Genomic DNA, 22,852 nt, shown 5'->3' with positions numbered 1-22,852 from the left:
ATTCAGAATTCAGGAATGGGGAATCTGTGGGTCTCTGGACGTATTGTTTTCTGCTTTGTCTTTCAGACTACAACTCCCATCATCCCTGACCATTGGCCATGCTGGTGGGGGGCTGATGGGAGATGGAGCCCAACAATAGGTTAAGCCCTTGTTTATTTGCCCCGACATTTAAAACTGTGGTGCTTTTGGTGGACTGAATAGTCCCCCCCCCATTTCATTGTACAGTTATTTAATTATGATGATTTATTAAGTTTGTATGCTTCATCCATAGATTTCAGGGTGTCTCACAACATAAAAACACAAAATAAAAAGACAAAATACAAACACACCCACCCAAACCAATAAACCTCCTCCTCCAGCCTCTCCTGTTATTTTGCAGATTTTAAATTCCTGTGTATATCCGTCTGAAATCCATTGTCTTTTGAACATGCAGTTTAAAGCAGCAAATGAATGAATAAACAAAATCTGGAGGGTCATAGGCTGCCCTAGCCTTGTTTTAAACAAGGTTCCTTTATTCGCTTACTATAACTGAACATCAAAAAGGTTAAAAGCTGGTGTGTGTGGGTGTGTGTTGCCACCCCAGTAAAGGAACTGGATTTTTGAAGGTGCGTGAGTGACCTCTTAACGATCATCTTTAAATCAGCACAGTTTCTTCGTAGAAAAAAAGGTGGCTGGCAGTGGTGTTACGTGCCACACCAGTGTAAAGCCAAGGAAGCCAGGCTCCAAGAGACACATAGATGAGAATGACCCGGCTAATTTCAGAATGAGATTACATGAGATTAGCATGTCTGCTTCAAACAGATTTGCTACAGGTAACGGAAACTTTAAAAAAATAGCTTTTGGCAGTTGCTCCGTGGCAGAGCATCTGCTTGGCTTGCAGAAGGTTGCAGGTTAGCAAGCAGATTGGGAAGAGAGGATCCCACCTTCTGCCGGGTGTTTGCATTCTCTTTATCCCAGAGAATATTGCATCTCATTTGCCAATTGTTCTGCGGGTGGCTGGCAGGCAGAACTTGCTACTTGAGGATGGCTCAAACAACCCTCTTTTAAAGCCATCTAGAGCTATGGTTTTCCCAGTAGTGATGTATGGAAGTGAGAGCTGGACCATAAAGAAGGCAGATCGCCAAAGAATTGATGCTTTTGAATTCTGGTGCTGGAGGAGACTCTTGAGAGTCCCATGGACTGCAAGAAGATCAAGCCTATCCATTCTGAAGGAAATCAGCCCTGAGTGCTCACTGGAGGGACAGATCCTGAAATTGAGGCTCCAAGACTTTGGCCACCTCATGAGAAGAGAAGACCCTGATGTTGGGAAAGATGAAGGGCACAAGGAGAAGGGGACAACAGAGGACAAGATGGTTAGACAGTGTTCTCGAAGCTACCAGCATGAGTTTGACCAAACTGTGGGAGGCAGTGGAAGACAGGAGTGGCTGGCGTGCTCTGGTCCATGGGATCACGAAGAGTCGGACACGACTAAACAACAACAACAGGTTGTTGGCCATCTCTGCCTCCATTGTTTAACTGTGCATAAAGTCTGATGAGCCTTGCTATGGAACTGCTTGGTGCTTTTGCCACAGGTTAAACCTCTCCCCCCCTCCTGTAAGCAGACAGGCTGTACCTGTCCATTTGCGGGGGGTGTAAATTAAGATCCTGACTATTTCATGCAGGAAAAAATCAGGCAACGAGGATGCTTTTTAACCTGCAAATCCACAGTCCAGGAACAAGCTGGATATTTGGGGAAAGAAAGTGTTTCTCCCTGCCCCTTTCACACACAGAAAGGAAGATTCTCCACTTACTCCTGACCACAAAACCACTTATTTAAAGAGGGAAATGACAGCCAAGCCCATGGGCCCTGTGTGGAGCAGACGGCCCTTTCCCCCCCTCTGCTGACCTGCCGATTCAGACTATTCCATTCATGCAACGGGCATAATGATATGATGACATGACTGTATATTTCCATTGGACGTGGCGCTCCAAAAAAGAAAAAAAGAAAACCCGAAAGAAAACCACCCACCCTTGCCAGGAGGAGCAATTTTTAGAAATGGGAGCCAGGGGTATGAATTTCCCACTTGTGTGCTATCACAGCCTCTGCATTCTTGAGCCCTGCAAAGAAGCAGAGGTCAAATTGTAGAGCTTGTTTGCTAGGCTGGGTTTCTCACCCGCAAGGGCTCACAGTGCGAGGGAAGTCTCACTGTTTGATGTGGGGAAGGAAGGAGGGTTACATATGTGTTGTTGAGCTACTGAGATGAATTTTAGGAGAGAGAGAGAGAAAGAGAATATTCTCCTCTACTGAGCAGGGCACTGCAGCTGCTCACTGGAAGGAGTTGTGCAAGTTTCAGAACTTTGGTTAAATTCCCTCTACTAGTTATTATTAATTTTCTGCACACACAACCCACCTTTTCCTCAAACATGCTCAAGGTGGCATTCGTGCTGCTTCCCCTTTTAATCCTCACAACAACTCTGTGAGGTAGGTTTGGCTGCCCCAATTTCACCCGGTAAACTTCATTTGGCTGAGTGGGGATTTGAACCCTGGTCTCCGAGGTCCTAGCCGAATACTCTAACCACTACACCACATGTAGTGGGTTTATTATTTTAAAAGGGAATGTAGAATCAGCGGTGAATATTGATTCCCTGAAAAACAAAATGGCCATCCAATTCACAAGTGACTAATTCTGGGAATGGACAATCTTGGCACTATTTTTTTTTAAATGACTAGGGTGGGTTACTCCCCCATAGGAGCCAACTCCTAGGGGCCAAGGTCCCTTCGCTCCCGCAATACAATATTTGAGGGTGCCCTGCCAAGTTGACAGGAATTGCCATTCAAATGGTGTGTGCTGCATCATGTGATCAGTTATGTGGGGCGGGACTTACCTGGGCTGCCTAATATTTTATTCAAGTTGGCACCCCTGTACTCCCCCATTACTCCCCCCCCCAAAAAAATGGAGGTGAAGTCTACAGTGATAGCTTGTTAGGCCGTAGGTGATTGACGCATCCATGGATGTTGCTTGGAATCGTTCTGTGATGCTGGGAATCATAGGAAAGAACATTTCCCATGGTTCCCAGGGCCCTGGAAGCTGCAGAACACATTCAGAGCTTAATAGAGACCCTACAGAGGTGCCCGTCCTGCAACCACAGTGACATCCAGGCAAGCAGAGAAAACAGTGGCCACAAGAGCTCAGGTTGGAACACTGTTGTAGAGGCCAAAACAACACAGGACAAAATTATGTTTCTTGAAATGATCCATCTATACTGACTGGCAGCAGCTCTCTACCGTTTCATGCTTGGGGCATTCACAGACCTACCTGCAGATTCTTGGGATTGAAAAACAGATTCTCTACCACTGAGCTATGGTCCTTCCACTGGAAGGCACTCAGCAACATAATATGAGTTTCCAACATTATTTCCTAGCTGAGCTTGCAGGAAAGATGGTCGGGGTCTATCTGTAATTTATGGTACGGCTTCTGTAACTAAAGGATGTCAAGGGGCACTTGAAATCGCCTGGGAAATTCTAGGCAAAGTAGGAAATGAATTATAACAATGGAACCTGTGCTTTTATTTCTCCTTAGAATCTGGCCTTGGGGGGCGTCCCAGTCTCGACTCTATATATGCAAGTGTAGAGCAACGGCTGAACGAGACGCTGAGGCAGCGCCGGAATGCCGGTGACAATCACTACAACATCGAGGTGCTTCTGGGAGTGGATGATTCCGTGGTCCGATTCCATGGCAAAGAACACGTTCAGAACTACCTCCTCACCCTGATGAATATAGTGAGTTCTCTCCCTCTGTAGTTGTTCTGGGAAGCATGTTGTTTTATCCAGTACTCAGGACTAACTCCCTCTCTCCTCAACTGGTAGGGCATTTTGCAGATGTATTCTGAAGCATAGAGGTGGGGAGGGGGATGAAGTCAAGGTACTAAGGTGCGGGTGGCGCTGTGGTCTAAACCACTGAGCCTCTTGGGCTTGCCGATCAGAAGGTTGGTGGTTCGAATCCCCGCGATGGGGTGAGCTCCCATTGCTCTGTCCCAGCTCCTGCCAACCTAGCAGTTCAAAAGCATGCCAGTGCAAGTAGATAAATAGGTACCGCTGTAGCAGGAAGGTAAATGGCATTTCTGTGCACTCTGGTTTCCATCATGATGTTCCATTGCGCCAGCAGCGGCTTGGTCATGCTGGCCACATGACTCGGAAAGCTGTCTGTGGACAAACGCTGGCTCCCTCAGCCTGAAAGCAAGATGACTGCTGCAACCTCCTAGTCGCCTTTGACTGGACGTAACCGTCCAGGGGTCCTTTACCTTTACTAAGGGTGTATTCACAGGATGGTTTATTCCTTTCCCCCAGCATTTGCCTGACTGTTAATTTAGGCACTATATTTGAGCTTTCACATGACCTTAAAACCACTTCTGAAAATCTAGCGGAATATAGTGGAGGTTTAGCACTCATGTCCATGTTAATTGCTTCAAGAAAAGAAAACTCCTTAATCCAGGAAAACAACAGAAGTAAAGTGTCAACATTTGGGGTAGTATACTATCATACATTTCTTTCCTGACATTTTCATGGGTGTATCCTGAACCTGCAGAAAGTTGTGAAATAGTGACGTTGTCCGAAGAAGAAATAAAAATAATAAAAAATTGTCCAGTAGCACCTTACAGAACGACTAAGTTTGTTCTGGTATAAGCTTTCATGTGCATGAACACTTCTTCAGATACACTGAAACAGAAGTCACCAGACCCTTATATATAGTGAGAGGGTGGGGTGGGGTATTTCTCAGAAGGGTAGTGAAAGATGGGTGATTGGCTCAATGGGTATGGTAAACCTGTTGATGACTGTTAACAACTGCAATTAGTCCTACAGGAAAAAGCAAGGGATAGTATGCAGATGACCAAAAATAGCTTTAGCATGTGTTTGAGACAAGAATCCAATATAGTTTTCAGTTTGATAATACCGGTAAGTTGTAATTCAGCAACTTCTCTTTCAAGTCTATTTCTGAAATTATTTTGTAATAAGACAGCTGCTTCGAAATCTTGTATTGAATGTCCTGGGAGGCTGAAGTGTTCTCCTACTGGTTTCTCTTGTCCAAAGACATCATTTGTCGTTTCACATCATGCCCGCTAGCGTGAATGAAATTTAGCATGACATAGCCAATACATCCCTCAAAATGGCACAGTGCCATAATACATCAGAAAACAGAACAGACCTGCTAGCATTATAAGCAGGAAAACTAGCACAATATTCCCCATATCTGACTGCACCTTAAATAAACATCATATTAACTATAACATGCATAAAAGAAAAAGAAAGAAAAAACCTATCAAAAAATAAATCTGTGATCCAAAATTGCAGATCCTGCACAAGCCATTTTGCTGCCTGAGGCAAAAATGCGACTTCCTCCTCATTTCATGTACAGAAGCAGTTTGGACCGGCATTCTGCACTGCACCTGAGGCAGCAGGCTAGTTTTGGAAGACAAGGGCAGGGCGTTAGCATGCAGAGGAAAAAGGCCAGGGTGCTTTGGAGCAACACCAGGAGGGTTTGAGCCACTGCTCACAAGCATGGGGTGCAAGAGGCAATTGCCTCACTTTGCCTTATGATAGAGCCAGCCCTGTATAAATGCTTTGGTGCCATCTGTCCCTCAGTGCACAGATCTTTCTTTCTTGCCAACAGTCAGCCTCATTTATGCCTCTATTCCCCTTCCCCTGCCCTCACAACCCACGAAAAGTGCTTTGTAAGCGAAGGAGGGAGATCAATGTGTCTGCATCTTTGAAAGGATGACCTGTGTCAATTTTTCATGAGCCTTTCAAAACCACGCTCAGCTGAAGCATTTAAAAGGCTTTGGCAATCTGTGAGCCTGAGAGAAATGGATAGCCTCCAAGAAATCTAGGGAAACTAAAGTTGCTTGTAAAGCTGAATCTAGCCCCATGTTTTTACAGAAAGTGTGAATTAGTGAACTGAATGTGAACTAAATTGAATTTCCATTCCCAAAACCCTATTAATGGGACACGGGAGACAGCAGGGGTCTTGGTTCTTCCAGATACCTGAAATATTCTGGTGTAATCCCATGCACTATGCAAAGACACAAGGAAAACTCAGAACATGTGATGCTAGTGGGAAGGACAAGGGATCATGAAAAGTTCATATAAACCAATGATTCCTGAAATGATTTTTTTGACCTTCCGCCCCCTTGGTTCTATAAGCTCATCCCCCATACACTACAAAAGGCATTTATTCAGAATAACATTCTGCATGACCCACTAAGGAAGATAATAATATAATAAAATATTAATTGCAGCAGCAATTACCGTATTGGCCTGAATATAAGCCGCACTCGCAAATAAGCCACACCTTTAAAATTCAAGGGGGGGGGTGATAAAAAAAGACAATACCTGAATATAAGCTGCTGCCTTAAAATTCTGCAAGGGCTCACACCTGTAAACGGCCAATGTAGAAGAAAACCCAACAGCGATATCGTAAAAGTCAATTTTTGTAAGGTCGCGAATTTAAGCCAAACTTTAACTTTTTACGGTTGGAATTTGGAGGGAAAAAAAGTGTGCCTTATATTCGGGCCAATATGGTAATTGCACATTGATTCAAAATCCAATTAAAACTATTTAGTTTAATTAATTTAACAAAAGAGATGAACTTGATCCAGTGATGTCAGCTTTCCAATGCCTGAAAAGTTATTTTCACTTCAGCATCTCTTGCCGCCCCCTTTGCCTCTTAGTGCCCGCCTAGATCATCCCCCCAGAACGAAGCACTTTGGGAACCACTGATATAAACTAAGGAGAAGGAATACTCATTTGGAGTACAGATTTTTAAGAAGCAACATGCAGCATCTTGATGCATTTATCGTCCCTTTGACACAGTTGCAAAATCCCACTGTTCCATCATGCACTGTTTTGGAAAGTAGAAATCGGGTTGTCCTTTTTAATTGTCGACTGAATCAAACTTTGGATTTGTGACTCTTCAGATTTCACCTTCGCTGCCTCTCTCTTTTAGGTGAATGAAATTTACCAGGATGAATCCCTGGGGGTCCACATAAACGTTGTTCTGGTTCGCATGATGATGTTGGGCTACACCAAGGTAAGCAAACCAAGTGAATGGTCCTGTCTGTCTCCATTCTCATCCAAATTGCTTTTGGAAGGTGAGATGTTACTATGTGTGTTCCTGAAGGAAGACATCACATGTGTGTGGATTCTTTGTTGTGTGTGTATCAAGAAGAGTAATGAGGGGAGAGAGTTGCTGCTGCTGCGGCAACAGCCACCTCTGCAGGCTGGTTCAAATCCTGCCTTAATCCTCAGGTGATAAGCAAGGTCTGTGTCCTTATCATGTTTGCTTTAATTCTGAGCCTGGAAGAAGAAAGCAAATGGAGCAACACTCTAGAATCTAACAGGAGGTCTTTACATCATTATCCTTTGCCTTGCATTTTTCTGTTTTCGTTGAACAAGTGGACTCTGGGGGCTATTCCGTGTGGCTTCTTTTTTATGTTTTTAAGGGAAAGTTCTGCACTCAATGAAGTCCAAATTGTTCACAGAAGCAGCTGAAATTTGCAAATACTGGAATGATGCAAATAAAGCACTTCCTTGCAATTCCTTTTACTCTGCATGATTTACCCGACAATTGCTTTGCAAATTTTTAACTTCAGTAGTCATTTGGACTGCTAAAGTAGCTTAACATTGAAACCTCCTTGCATGTACCAGGTCACTAGAAATTCCACCAAACCACCTCTTTTGGCTCCTGAGACTTCAGTTGGCATTCTGCAAACACTTTTACAAATAAAAAAATTCAACCACGAGGACTGGAAACTTGATTTTAAAGTTGAAAGCTGAGAGTCTTCAGAATCTGAATTCTCCACTCGGTTTTTGATTCAGATCCCCGCCCCATCTTGCACCCCACAAAATCACAGCCCTGGCCTGCATCCTGTCACTTCTCTTTAGGAGGATTTTGGCAGGAGAGTAAACTGAGCAGACCAAGTCTCTTTTGCCATCTAGTGGCAGTCAGCTTCTGAAAACCCAGCAATACCTTCAAATTATCATCCTTTAAGTCATGGGTGGGGAAACCTTTTCAGCCTTAAGGATGCATTCTCTTCCAGGGGCCATGAGTCAGTGATGGGTGGAGCCATGGGCAAAAGTGGGTGGGGCAGCAAAGGTGAATTCTACCTATGTAATGTAGGCTACTTTCTACAGATATTCCCCTCCATCTGGGGAGCTGAGAGGCATTAGCAGAATTCAAAAGCACATTCCACGTAGGCAAAAACATTCAAAGAGGGTGTGAATCAGGATAAGTGAAGACTGTGGCCTGGGGAGACAGGTTAGACTCAGGGGTCAGCAAACTTTTTCAGCAGGGGGCCAGTCCACTGTTCCTCAGACCTTGTGGGGGGCTGGACTGTATTTGTTGGGGGGGATGAACAAATTCCTATGCCCCACAAATAACCCAGAGGTGCATTTTAAATAAAACTACACATTCTACTCATGTGGAAACACCAGTCAGGCCCCACAAATAACCCAGAGATGCATTTTAAATAAAAGCACACATTCTACTCAGGTAAAAACATGCTGATTCCTGGACCGTCTGTGGGCCGGATTTAGAAGGTGATTGGGCCGGATGTGGCCCCCGGGCCTTAGTTTGCCTACCCATGGGTTAGAGGTATGGCTTGGCTCTGTAAATCATCTCATCTATATCAAGATTGATATCTAGATCATCTAGATTGTACTTTTACGAACCTTAGGAATCCTTCCAGGATACTGACACTTCATTCCAGTTTCTCAGCTTTATTTTGGCTACAATTCTGTTGGCACTCACCACTTTGGTTTGATATTAGAGGGACTGGTCTCTCTCTCAAACATACACTTCTCGACACTGAAGTTCATAATTTTGCCACCGCTTCTGCATAATATGTAGTTTGGCTGCCAGGGTTCTCTTTATGACGCTACTGCTCCTCTTTCTCCAAAAAGACAAAGAAAAAGCAGGCTTGGTTCTATAGATATAAACGGCTACACACAGCAGTCATTTGTATATATCATTATTCTATCGCTTAGTTGGACAGTATAATGCTTCTTGGGTGAGTGAAAGGACTGCTTCATTAATATCCTTAAGTGCTAATAAATATTCTTCTTGGGTGGGTGGAAGGACCACTTCATCAATAACCCGGAGCACTAATAAATATTTATTGTCTTTTCATCTGAGTGCACAACACTGCTGCTTCAAGCACCCCTGGCAGAAATGCTGGCAGCTCTGTGCATGTCATTGGCCTCAGATTTATTTTCCAAGAGGGTTGCCTCTTCTCCCCCAGCAGTTGGGAATGTAAGCAAAGCCCAGCTGTGCAGCCACAATTGTCCTGGTTCTGAGACTGTCTCACTCATTGAGCATTTGTTCTGCACGTGGCTTCTCCCACAGTGAAAAGGATAGCCTCCAATTCATTGCCGAGATGAAGAATATAAACATCGGAGATAATGTCTTCTGCAAAGTTTCTAATATGCAGCTGCAACAAGCAGATCTGACTTCCTTGAGCCAGAAAAAATAGAATGTATATAGCAGAAGATCCAAAACACTATCAGTAGTATTTTATTTTATTTTAACTATACACAGAGTTCCGTCTTTCATTTATGCAACTGAGGGCAGATGTTCTGACCTGACAGGGCTGCCACTGAAAAGGGCATCTGTGTATACCTTCAGTATACCTGAAGGAGTGCCTCCACCCTCATTGTTCAGCCCAGACACCGAGGTCCACCTCCAAGGGCCTTCTGGCGGTTTCCTCACTGCGAGATGTGAACTTACAGGGAACCAGGCAGAGGGCCTTCTCGGTAGTGGTGCCCTCCCTGTAGAACGCCCTCCCATCAGATATCAAGGAGATAAAGAACTACATAGCTTTTAGAAAGCATCTGAAGGCAGCCCTGTTTCAGGTAGTTTTTAATGTTTGTTGTCTTCTGTTTTTAGATGTGCTGAAAGCTGCACAGAGTGTCTGGGGAAACCCAGCCTGATGGGCGGGGTATAATTATGATGATGATGATGATGATTTCTCCAGGTCTCCTCAGCTTGTGAGGCAACAGTAGCCTAGTTTCTTCATACACTGCTCTCCAACCTCCATCCAGGGGATCAAAAAGCGTTATCAGAGTTCAAGGACACGTTCCATCAAGGCAAAAACACTTGGGGTCAGTGGGGAGTGTGGCTCAAGGATAAGGGGTGTGTCCTGGGGAGAGATCCAAGGGCCAAACAGAGAGGCATAGAGGTCCAGATTGAGTCCCTGAAGTTCCCCACACCTGTACTATGGAGTAGTGGGGTGGGGCAACCACGTGCAGCCCCTCACCATGAGTCCATGTGCCAGGTGAAGCATAGAATCATAGAATAGATTCATATATTCATAGAAACATCGAGTTGGAAGGATTGTCTAGTCCAACCTGAATATGCAGCTGTCCCATACGGGGATCAAACCTGCAACCTTGGCATTATCAGCACCACACTCTTGCAAACTGAGCTACCATCTGCAGTTGCTGCCATCTTATTTTTTTCTAGAATAGAATGAAATGACAAGGGGTCCAGAATATCACCACTGCAGCGGCTCTCCAGAGCCACATCAGTTGCTCTGCCGTGCTGAGTGCTGGCGTCTGGCCTGGCCAGCAGCAATCTCTGCACTTGTGATCAGACCCATCTAACATATATCACATTCTTGCTCAGTCCATCAGCCTTATTGAACGAGGAAATCCATCCCGGAGCCTGGAGAATGTTTGCCGCTGGGCATATCAGCAACAGAAAGCAGACTCCAGCCACTCGGAGCACCACGATCATGCCATATTCCTAACCAGGCAAGATTTTGGACCAGCCGGAATGCAAGGTACAGCAACCAAGACTTTTTCTTCTTTTTATGAACAAGTACTTTGCTGTGTTGGCTGTTTGCAAGATTCTGCTTACTTGATTCGGGCAAGTGGAATCCAGCCAGAATTCACAAGTCATTTCTTTTCTCTTCATTCAGAGTTGGTCAAAGTTTAGTAACTCAATCTATCCCTGCTGGGGAATGTGTTCAGCAATTTCTCTCCCAATTATTATTATTACTCCACTAGGTTTATGAAATAAAACTAGAGAACTTCTAACAGTTATTAAAAGAACGTATTTAGAAGCTAGGAATGGGTTGTAAAGGTTTCCTGAATCCCTCCTGGCTTCATGTTACTCCGATGGTGAATGGCAATCACACACCCTGGTTTCTAGTAGCCATTTTTTCTTTAAGGTTCCTTCCTACTCAGAAGGAGATGGAGTAAGGGAAGAAAGTGTGCAATAGCAAGGTAAATAAAGGGTTTGGGGAAGGCTTTGCATGCTGAAGGTCCTAGGTTCAATCTCTGCGTAGGGCTGGGCATGATCCCTGCTAGAAACCATGGAGGGTCACTGCCACAATTCTAAGCTTCATATTCACATTATAAGGCAGCTAGCTATTTTCATATGACACAACTGGAAATCTCTCTTTTTCTTTTGCACAGAACTGTAAAGAAATGTCTCCTTCTGCACTGTTGACAATTTTGTTCTGTCAGTAGGTTAAGTCTTCATGATACACCTATAGCCACGGAGGGCTAACAAACCGTGCTTTGTTTTGTTTTTAAAATCCGAGTCTTTCACATTTTCAACAGGCTATGCTCCAGTAACAGGCATGTGCCATCCTGTCAGAAGCTGCACTCTTAACCATGAAGATGGATTTTCTTCAGCTTTTGTGGTCGCCCATGAAACTGGCCATGTGTAAGTCTCAGTAGTATGCTTCCGAATGCCCGTAAGTTGGAGGAAGGATGCCTCTGAATTCCAGTTTTTGGGAATCACAAGTGCAAGGAGCGCTCGGGTCCTTGTTGTGGGCTTCCCATGGAAATCTGCTTGGCCACTAGGAGAAGAAAGATGCAGGACTAGATGAAATCCAATAGGGTCCTTCTTATGTCCTTATGCTAGGGAATCTCTGGTCTACTGGCCAATCTTGGCCCACCAGGGTGTCCAAGTTGGCCAGTAAGGCCATTTCCCTCCAACCACACCAAACTGTCAATCAGCTGGCATCATTGATGGGAGGGTTCTATTCCTTCTGGGTGCTGCATCACCATCATGATCCTTGCAGAGAATGTGATGGTGAAGCAGACCCTTCCACCGGCCAGGATGCCCACCTATCAGTCATCTGATGTCACAATGACATCCAGAAATCCACCTGTCAAAGTTAATCCTCTTGGGAAGAAGGGGAGAAGGGGGGGATAAAAATAAATGATCTGTGAGGCCAAAAATGTTCCTCACCCCTGAGGGTTAGCAGCTGTGACAGACTGAGGCTGGTAGGACAATGCTTCTTGAACCCTAATGAACCACCCACCAGTGTTCAGGGATAAGGATCCTAGACGAGCCTTCCAAATGTCTGTCTACGCAAAGCAGCACAACACAGACCCTGGTTTTCATTTGCAATGATGGGTCTGGGTCTGTGAAATTCAGACTGCAATGGCTGTCATGCGTTCCCTTCTAGAAAACCTGGGATTGAAGGAGCTTGGGAAGGGTGGAGATGTGTAGTCCCACAGATATTGTTGAGCTCCGGCTCCCATCAGCCAGACTCAGCATAACCAATGGTCAAGGATGATGGGAATATTTGTCCTGCAGAATCTGGAAAGCCACAGGGCTCTCCATCCCTGAGCTACCTGGACCAGCCTGGTAAAATTTATCAGAGTAAAAGAGAAGCTGATCTAAGTTGCTTTGTATGTGTAAGATGGTTTCATCCTCCTCCACTCTTGGCCCCAATTAATTCCATCATGCTGGTCTCTGATTTCAGGTTGGGAATGGAGCATGACGGACAAGGGAACCGGTGTGGGGATGAGACAGCAATGGGGAGTGTCATGGCTCCCCTGGTGCAAGCAGCGTTTCATCGATACCACTGGTCCCGATGCAGTGGCCAAGAAGTCAAAAGATACATACAGTAAGGACCAACATATGCTGTATGAACAGGCACTAAATACCTAGAGCAAGACTAGGGAGCGCACACGAGGAAAGCCAAAGTTTGGCTAGTGTCCAGGCAAAGTCTCAGATCTGGCTTGGAAGCTTTAAGAACTGAATCAGGAGGAAACAATGGGTTGCAAAAGGCAGGTCAACAGCAGGACCAAGTAGAACAACCCTGGTCCTCTCTTCCTTCATAGTGACACACAGCAAAGGACGTTGGTGCACAGACATGGAGATTCATTGTTCAAATTCTGACATGCAGTTAATGCATTTTTAAAGGCCAATAGCAAAGCACTTGATGCAACAGTTGTTACTGATGTTTTGGGGTGGATAGTGGTGGGGCCGCCCCTCATGGAAAATGCCTTGTTTGATAGTCCAGGGGTGGCTTAACTGTGGCTTTCCAGATGGTGCTGAACTGCATCTCCCATCATCCCCGATGTTAGGCATGCTGACTGTGGCTCATGGGAGTTGTAGTTCAGTAACATCTGGAGGGCTGCAGATGGCTATCCCTGGTTTATTATGAGCCCAATCAATTGGGATCCTTTTGTCTTTAGGAACTGATCCCCTTCTCCACCACCACCACCAATGAACCTTTATTCTCCTCCCTCCTCCCTTGTATTTTACATGAATGTTAAGAAATGTGTGCTTCAGTAACATCAGTTGTCGCAGACATGCCCTTCTGTTACTATCAGTCTCAGAGTTAGGGGGCTTAGTGAACCGGGAAATGGGGTGGCTGACTGGAAACAGAAATTGGGAGACAGCAAACAATCTGAAGGGCCTACCAGCCCTCTTTCAAATCAGCCTGAGAGATCCCAAACACAATAAGACAAACGGGATAATGTTTACTCTTTGCAGGGCAAGAAACACCAATAATTTTAATTCAAGAACTGCTGTTGCCAGCATTGATAAACTCAAGTTCTGCAACCCCAGTGCATTTGAACTGAATATGCTTGCTCAAAGGTTTATCGGCCCTGCAGTGCCCTCTGGTGTTGGTCACCATGTGTTCATAGGCAGAAAGAATCTCCGTTATCTCTTACTTGATGCTGTCCAGCCTTTCTCAACCTGTGGGTCTCCAGATGTTGTTAAACTACAACTCCCATCACCCCTATCTAGCAAGGCCAGAGCTCAGGGATGATGGGAGTTGTAGTCCAACAACATCTGGGGACCCACAGGTTGAGAACCGCTAAACAGATTGAAAGATGGGCAGATGGGCTGTGGATAAGGAATGCTCTCCTTACTTAAACACAGTGGGAGTAAATATTAATATAATAATAATAATAATAATAATAATAATAATAATAATAATAATAATAATATATGTATACCCCAGCCACTCTGGGCAGCTCCCAACAGAACATTAAAAACATGATAAAACAGCAAACATTAAAAATTTCCCTAAACAGGGCTGCTTTCAGATGTCTTCTAAAAGTCAGATAGTTGTTTATTTCCTTGACATCTGATGGGAGGGCATTCCACAGGGCAGGTGCCACCACCGAGAAGGCTGTCTGCTATAACCTGTTGCTTGTGCATATCCAGCAGATGACTCTTTTCTCCTTTATTTCTGCAATAGCTCCTACGACTGCCTCCTTGATGATCCCTTTGAACACGACTGGCCCAAACTTCCTGACCTGCCGGGGATCAATTATTCCATGGATGAACAGTGCCGTTTTGATTTTGGAGTGGGCTACAAAATGTGCACAGCGGTATGTCCATAGCAAATTAGAATCATAGAATCATAGAGTTGGAAGAGACCACAAGGGCCATTGAGTCCAACCCCCTGCCAAGCAGGAAACACCATCAGAGCACTCCTGACATATGGTTGTCAAGCTTCTGCTTAAAGACCTCCAAAGAAGGAGACTCCACCACACTCCTTGGCAGCAAATTCCAGTGTCGAACAGCTCTTACTGTCAGGAAGTTCTTCCTAATGTTTAGGTGGAATCTTCTTTCTTGTAGTTTGGATCCATTGCTCCGTGTCCGCTTCTCTGGAGCAGCAGAAAACAACCTTTCTCCCTCCTCTATGTGACATCCTTTTATATATTTGAACATGGCTATCATATCACCCCTTAACCTCCTCTTCTCCAGGCTAAACATGCCCAGCTCCCTTAGCCGTTCCTCATAAGGCATTGTTTCCAGGCCTTTGACCATTTTGGTTGCCCTCCTCTGGACACGTTCCAGTTTGTCAGTGTCCTTCTTGAACTGTGGTGCCCAGAACTGGACACAGTACTCCAGGTGAGGAGTAATTATAGAAAGTAAAACCGGACCAAACCATTGAAGTATTGAAGTATTGAAAGATCCAAGTTTTGCATGCAGAACTCAGTTCAATCCCCAATGGCATCCATGTAGATTTGGAAACCTGTCTGAAACGCTTGAGTGTCTTTGTACGTCAGTGAAGACAATATTGAATTGGATGGACCAATGGTCTGACTCAGTGTAAGGCAGCTTTCGATGTTGTTATATTTCATTATATTATGTATCATGAAAGGTAAGCCCAAGTCGGTCATGATTCTTCATGTATTTATTCAATCTAGATCTCATCTTTTCTCCCAAAGGAGAGAATGGGGCAAACCATCGATAAGCTGGAATGTGCCCAGAGAAGGGCAACCAGGATGATACAGGGTTTGGAAACCAAATCTTAAGAGGAATGGTTGAGGAAGTTAGGCGGGTTTAGCCTGAAGAAGAGAAGACTGAGAAGTGATATGAGCCATCTTCAAATATCTGGAGGAACACAGTATATGACGAGCTTAAAAAAAAATGTTTAAGAATAACTTTGTGAAAAATACAGGAGCTTTTCTACTAGGGATAATGGACACAGGTACAGCAAGAGAAGATCAGAAAATATTTCTCTATGCCACAGAAGCGGCAAGGATCTTAATTGCTAAAAACTGGAAAAAAGAAACTGTGTTAACAACTGTTAGAGTATATTGAACTGGCTAGATTAACGGAGGCAATTAGAGATCACACTAGACAAGAGTTTCAAAAAGAATGGGGGAAATGCAGAGAATACTTCACAAAACAGTGCCCTAAAATACATACCTGGACTTGTTTCGATTAATGTCTGCAGAAGACTTTGTGGATATTTAAGTTATAATAAGAAAAATCTTAATAATTATTCATAAAGGAAACAATTTATAAAAAGTAAATAAGGAGGCCAGGTACAGGATGAAGGAAGTCTTTTATTTGGTTGTTTGTATTGTTGTATGTTACATTCACTGTATGTTATGTTCACGTTTCATGAGGGAGGATTTGTGTATTTGGGGGGTGGGGAGGTTATGTTATGTTGTAAATAAAGTTCCAATAAAAAATAAAAAAGAGAAGTGATATGATAGCCATCTTACATTTCTGAAGGGCTGTCAAATGGAAGATGGAGCAAGCTTGCTTTCTGCAGCTCTAGAGGGCAGCACCGAAACCAATTGACTCGAATTACAAGAAAAGAGATTCTGACTAAAAATTAGGAAGAACTTTCTGACAATAGGTGCTGTTTGATAGTGGAACAGACTACTTCCTAGGTGGTGGGCTCTCCTCTGTTTTTAAACAGAGGTTGTGCATTCATTCACTAGGTTAATAAAGTGGTACCTCAGGTGACATACGCTTCAGGTTACAGACTCCGCTAACCCAGAAATAGCGCTTCAGGTTAAGAACTTTGCTTCAGGATGAGAACAGAAATTGCACGGTGGCAGCACGGCCGAAGCGGGAGGCCCCATTAGCTATAATAATAATAATTTATTATTTGTACCCCGCCCATCTGGCTGGGTTTCCCCAGCCACTCTGGGCGGCTTCCAACAGAGATGAGAAATACACTAAAATGTCACATATTAAAAACTTCCCTGAACAGGGCTGCCTTCAGATGTCTTCTGAATGTCAGGTAGTTGTTTATCGCTTTGACATCTGATGGGAGGGCATTCCACAGGGCGGGCGCCACTACCAAGAAGGCCCTCTGCCTGGTTCCCTGTAACTTGGCTTCTCGCAGTGAGGGAACCGCCAGAAGGCCCTCGGAGCTGGACCTCAGTGTCCGGGCAGAACGATGGGGGAGGAGACGCTCCTTCAGATATACTGGACCGAGGCCATTTAGGGCTTTAAAGGTCAGCACCAACACTTTGAATTGTGCTCGGAAACGTACTGGGAGCCAATGTAGGTCTTTCAAGACCGGTGTTATATGGTCTCGGCGGCCGCTCCCAGTCACCAGTCTAGCTGCCACATTCTGGATTAGTTGTAGTTTCCGGGTCACCTTCAAAGGTAGCCCCACGTAGAGCGCATTGCAGTAGTCCAAGCGGGAGATAACCAGAGCATGCACCACTCTGGTGAGACAGTCCGCAGGCAGATAGGGTCTCAGCCTACGTACCAGATGGAGCTGGTAAACAGCTGCCCTGGACACAGATTTGACCTGTGCCTCCATGGACAGCTGTGAGTCCAAAATGACTCCCAGGCTGCGCACCTGGACCTTCAGGGGCACAGTTACCCCATTCAGGACCAGGGAATCCTCCACACCTGCCCGCCTCCTGTCCCCCAAAAACAGTACTTCTGTCTTGTCAGGATTCAACCTCAATCTGTTAGCCGCCATCCATCCTCCAACCGCTTCCAGACACTCACACAGGACCTTCACCGCCTTCACTGGTTCTGATTTAAAAGAGAGGTAGAGCTAAAGTGGTGCTTCAGGTTAAGAACAGTTTCAGGTTAAGAACGGACCTCCAGAACGAATTAAGTACTTAACCCGAGGTACCACTGTACTTTAGTTGTGGTTCCTGCATTGCAGGGGGTTGAACAAGATCACCCTTGGGGCCCTTACAACTCTACAATACTATAATTCTGTGAGATCAAAAACTTATTCAGGCGTCTCCCTTTTTCTAGTTCCGAACTTTCGACCCATGTAAACAGTTGTGGTGCAGCCATCCAGACAACCCCTACTTCTGCAAGACAAAGAAGGGCCCCCCACTGGACGGAACAGAATGTGCACCCAATAAAGTGAGTATGTATCTTCAAGTTTACATGTCCCAATACATTTCAAGGCAGAGAGATGCAGAGGTGATTTTATTTATTTCCAACTCCTTATACACCACAGCAGCTGTTTAGGGAAGCTTTTACTGTTTAATAGACTATTGTATTTTAATATTCTGTAGGAAGCCGCCTAGAATGGCTGGGGAAACCCAGCCACATAGGCGGGGTATAAATAAATTATTATTATTATTATTATTATTATTATTATTATTATTATTATTATTATTATTATTATTATTATTATTATTTCAGTGGCTTACAGTGAGATACAAAGGATAAAATCTGTTACAACTAACCACCAAATCAGAAAAGCTTTCTTAAAATGCTTGCTGGGAAGAAAAGAAAAAAGATCTTCACCAATAGGAGCAGATCTGTTTGATTTCAACTACTGTATGTGTGGGTTTTTAACAGAATTAGGCCCCCATTAATGAAGGTACAGCTCCTAATGAGTCTGACCCATGCATCTGAACCATGGGAGACCACCAATAGAGATCCCACACATAATTAAAATATACAGTGAAGCAATTTCATTGATACATTAAAATATAGAGACTTAGACAAAATCATGAAGGAGAAGGCTTGGGATAACTTGCAAACCACAATGGCTATGCTCTGCCTCCTCTGTTGGAAACAGCAATGTTTCTGAATATCAGTTGCTGGAGACCACAGGAGGGGAAAGTCCTCTTGTGCTCGGATCCTGCTCACGGGTTTCTCATAGACATCTGTCTGGCCACTGTCAGAATTCTGGACTTAATGGGTTGCTGGCCTGATCCAGCAAAGCTCTTCTCATGTTAACAATTAAAATAAGAAGTTCAGGTGAAGAGATCAGGGGACTCCAGAGGGTCTAATTTTGTGTGTGTGTCTCATTTCTCATTTTACCCTTAGTGGTGCTACAAAGGTCACTGCATGTGGAAAAACACCAACCAGCTGAAGCAAGATGGCAGCTGGGGAGCCTGGACGAAATTCGGGTCCTGCTCTCGGACATGCGGAACCGGCGTTCGCTTCAGAACGAGGCTGTGCAACAATCCTGCGTGAGTCGCGGCACTTCTCCCGTGACCTTTTGCACGCACAACATCTTGGAGTGGATATAAGGAGGGTGCCCTCTGGGGAACACTATAGCCAGTGGCTCAAATGAAAAAAACAACTCAGGACTGCCTAGGTCAAAAGCCAGACAGGTGTAGAGATGGATCAATGGGGTTTGTGGTCTGGATGGGGAGAGAGTGGGGGTCTGGGATCCGATCCAGCTTAGACCCACCCCCAAGCATTCTTTTGTCTCTCTTTTTGAAATCATTGGGGGTTTTTAAAATAAATTATTGGATTTTCACATTTTATAAAGACATCACAAACACACAAAAAGACAAAGACAAAACATGTATAATTTCAAATCCTTACTTTCTTAACCCCACTCCCTGACTCCCCCCCCCCCCTCATACATCCCAATTCCAATAGTTAGCTCAGCAAGTTCTTGTCCCTCATCCTTAACATATTATTATTATTATCATTGTTATTTGGTTTCACAAATACAAAGTTATAAAAATCCAAATATATATCCATATACAGAGATTTCTCCAAATCTCAGGACTTCCCCCCACCGCCTCTATAGGGTCCCATTTTGAAATTTAGAACTGCATATTCTTCCATACTCTAACTTTCATATCAATCCATATTATCCATGGTAATTGTTACACTACAAGTGAATTCAAAATCATGCCAATGTTTCTATCTGTTTACAGTGGTCTCTTAAATAACTTATAAAAAAATCCTCATTCTTTTATAAAGTTTTTGTCCTCTTGGTTTCTGAGTTTTCTAGTCAGTTTTGCCATTTCAGCACAGTCCATCAACTTGGTTTGCCATTACTCTCTGGTAGGGACCTTGTCTTCTTTCCATCTCTGGGCTAGTAACATCTGGGCGGCGGCTGCTCCATAAATGAAAAGTCTTTTCTGATCCTTTGGAATGTTGGTACCTGAAATTCCTAATAAGAAAGCTTCTGATTTCTTCACAAAAGTTATTTTAAACATTTCCCCCCATTTCATTATATATCATCTCCCAGAAAGCTTTTATCACCTTACAAGTCCACCACATATGATAAAAGGTACCTTCAAGCATTCTAATCGGGCCTTGTTTCTCCCGATTAAGGCCTCTTAATGGGGGTCAGGACTGTGCCGGCGTCAACTTTGAGTACCAGCTGTGCAACATGGAGGAATGTCCAAAACATCACGAAGACTTCCGAGCCCAGCAGTGTCAACAACGCAACTCACATTTTGAGTACCAGAGCAGTAAACACCACTGGCTGCCTTATGAACATCCTGATGGTAAGTGGTGGCCGGTCCTCTTCTGCAAAGAGCTGTTTCGAACGCTGCAAAGGAGTTGGGAAAGAAAAACAAATAGCCGATGGGCATTTCTCATTCCCCTCCACCAACTCTTTGCCCTCCAGTAGGGAAGTCATCAAAAAGCTACTTCTCAATAATAAATTCTTCTCCGAGCCCTAATAACCAGAACTATTACAAAATGCAGCGACTGGTTAAATATAACTAGGGAAGAAATCTTGTTAGATCTTTATTCTATCAACTCGACAGAGTCTCTCATGTAGTACAGATTGATCTCCTTTGATTAATGATGAGCCTGGCCTAAAAGAGGCTTTCATAGTGACCCTTCATAGCTTCTCTGACAACTAAGCATGCTCAGGAAGCTGAGAATAGGGAGATGATAGAGAGACAGCTAGAAAGGTAGCTTTAATCATTTATTGTATTTATATTAGGGCTTTTCAATACAGTCTTATCTTGGTTTTCAAACAGCCTAGTTCTCGAACGTTTTGGGTCCCGAATGATCGAAACCCAGAAGTGAGTGTTCCAGTTTTCAAATGTTCTTTTGGAAGCCAAGCATCCAATGGGGCTTCTGCGGCTTCCGATTGGCTTCAGGAGCTTCCTGCAGCCAATCGGAAGCCGTGCTTTGGTTTTTGAACCTTTTGGAAGTCGAACAGACTTCTGGAACTGATCCCGTTGGACTTCCAAGGTATTACTGTAATAGTATTTATATTAAGTGCCTTCTGGTTCGGTCCAGGGCTCATTTCAGTAATCCTGATTGGGCCTTGATCTGACCTGGGCATGATTTTGGGTCCCAAACTGAATCAGGGCCAGAGGGATTGATGTTAAACCACCCTGGGAATTGTAGCTCTGGGTCTCCTAACAACTCTCAACACCATCGACAAACTGCATCTCCCATAATTCTTTGAGGAAAGCCGTGGTGGTTTAAAGTGGTTTGAAGGATTGATGCGAATGTGGTCTGTGCTGCTTGTGTAATCCAACAGTTGTTCATTGGTTTGGGCACATTTTGTCCACATTTCTACCCTGCGTAGCTACCAAAAGATGCCAACTCTACTGCCAATCCAGAGAGACGGGAGATGTTGCCTACATGAAACAACTCACCCATGATGGGACTCGCTGTTCATACAAAGACCCCTTCAGCATCTGTGTGCGTGGAGAATGTGTGGTAAGTGAGGTCTTCCTGACCATCCCAGTTGCTCTTTTTAGCTGGAGCTGTTCACAAAAGACCTTGCAAGATGTGTTCAGCCAAATATACATGGAATATACATGGCGTGACTTCTTTTTTAATCATTTTTATTTGATTTTACAAATATAATACTAAATACATATCCATATAAAGAGATTTCTCTGAATCTTGAGACTTCCCCCCATCCCCTCCATGGGTCCTATTGTCAACATTTTCAACTGCGTATTATTTCGTAATCTATATTTTGTATTCATCCACATTATCCATAGTGTTTGTTACGTTACATGTGAGATTAAAATCATGCTAATGTTCTCATCTGCCCACAGTAGTCTCCTAAATAAATTATAATTTTCTGATCTGGAGAAGAACATGGGAGCTCCTGATGCTCACTTCTCCTTTGAAGCAAGCGTTACCAAGTACCTGAAACTCATTGAGGCCCTGAGCTGGAAGAATTTTGCCAGCTTCTCTGCTTAAAACTTCCAATGGTTATGCCTGAGATGCAACCCGTTGAAGAAAATGACATCAAAATTCTGCACAGATTCCAAAAATTCTTTGCCAGGAAATGTGGAATTCCACAATCTGCATAAGTATATTCTGTAAGGCCAGAATTTGCCTGGCCTCTGCAAGTCATGAATGGACGCCGTAGAGTCCATGTGCAGAGTAACTCCTGAACTGCCAAAATTGCTTCTGAATCCCTGAAGTTTACTCAGCCATATAAACTAGAGCAGGCATGAAGAACTGAATGCAGTTGGGGGTCTGAATCCTTATCTGCCCACCCCTCATGGGCAGGTTTGATAGGTGGGTGGAGCCCCTCACCTTTCAATCACCTGACACCACAATGACATCCTCTGCTGGTGCTTGCAAAGCCATTAGTTAGTGCTTTGAAAGCCCAGTGCAAAGTGCCTTGGGCCTGCAAACCCCTTTTTAGCCCAGCTACATTTTTGCCCATCAAACCTGCAAAGCAGGTCAGCATGTCTTGATTGAAATAGCCTCATGGGCCAAAGGGTGGGCCTAATTAGACTTCATGGCTGAAGGTTCCCAACCACTGAACCAGAGACTTGCTCCCCACTTCCTCTTCATTTTGGGTGATAAATGCAAAGATCTGCCAGAAACTGCATTAGATGCTTGGAATCAAAACCTGCTGTTGTGGAGCATACATAACACCTGCGCTTTCATTGGGGGGGGGGGGAATATTAGGAGTTGCAAATTTGACCTTTGCATTGGATTCTGTTCATTTCCAAACAGTGCTTCCTCTGATTCTCTGTTCTGATGATACGGTGACCGTCTTTTTTTGCAGAAAGTGGGCTGCGACAAGGAAATTGGGTCCAACAAAGCTGAAGACAAGTGTGGAGTATGCGGGGGAGATAACTCTCACTGCCGGACGATCAAAGGGACCTTCACTAGAATCCCTAAGAAACCTGGTAGGGATACCT

The 22,852-nt window shown here is 44.3% G+C and overlaps 1 protein-coding gene across 1 annotated transcript in view; it reads left to right on the top strand.

Moving 5' to 3' along the window:
• Positions 1 to 22,852, top strand: part of ADAMTS3 (ADAM metallopeptidase with thrombospondin type 1 motif 3) — a 134,065-nt gene that overhangs the window by 76,087 nt on the left and 35,126 nt on the right. Inside the window, exons 6-16 of the mRNA XM_083756368.1 lie at positions 3,561 to 3,760; positions 6,981 to 7,064; positions 10,656 to 10,812; positions 11,597 to 11,702; positions 12,754 to 12,897; positions 14,488 to 14,620; positions 17,763 to 17,876; positions 18,795 to 18,940; positions 20,046 to 20,221; positions 21,265 to 21,398; positions 22,717 to 22,840. Of these exons, the coding sequence (XP_083612494.1) occupies positions 3,561 to 3,760; positions 6,981 to 7,064; positions 10,656 to 10,812; positions 11,597 to 11,702; positions 12,754 to 12,897; positions 14,488 to 14,620; positions 17,763 to 17,876; positions 18,795 to 18,940; positions 20,046 to 20,221; positions 21,265 to 21,398; positions 22,717 to 22,840 (1,518 nt within the window). The remainder of the gene's footprint in view (positions 1 to 3,560; positions 3,761 to 6,980; positions 7,065 to 10,655; positions 10,813 to 11,596; positions 11,703 to 12,753; positions 12,898 to 14,487; positions 14,621 to 17,762; positions 17,877 to 18,794; positions 18,941 to 20,045; positions 20,222 to 21,264; positions 21,399 to 22,716; positions 22,841 to 22,852) is intronic.

The sequence above is a fragment of the Podarcis gaigeae genome, assembly GCF_964106915.1.
Source record: "Podarcis gaigeae genome assembly, chromosome: 9".
Lineage (NCBI taxonomy): Eukaryota > Metazoa > Chordata > Lepidosauria > Squamata > Lacertidae > Podarcis > Podarcis gaigeae.
The sequence above is the reverse complement of the archived record's forward strand: the minus strand, read 5'-3'. Positions and strand labels throughout refer to the sequence as shown.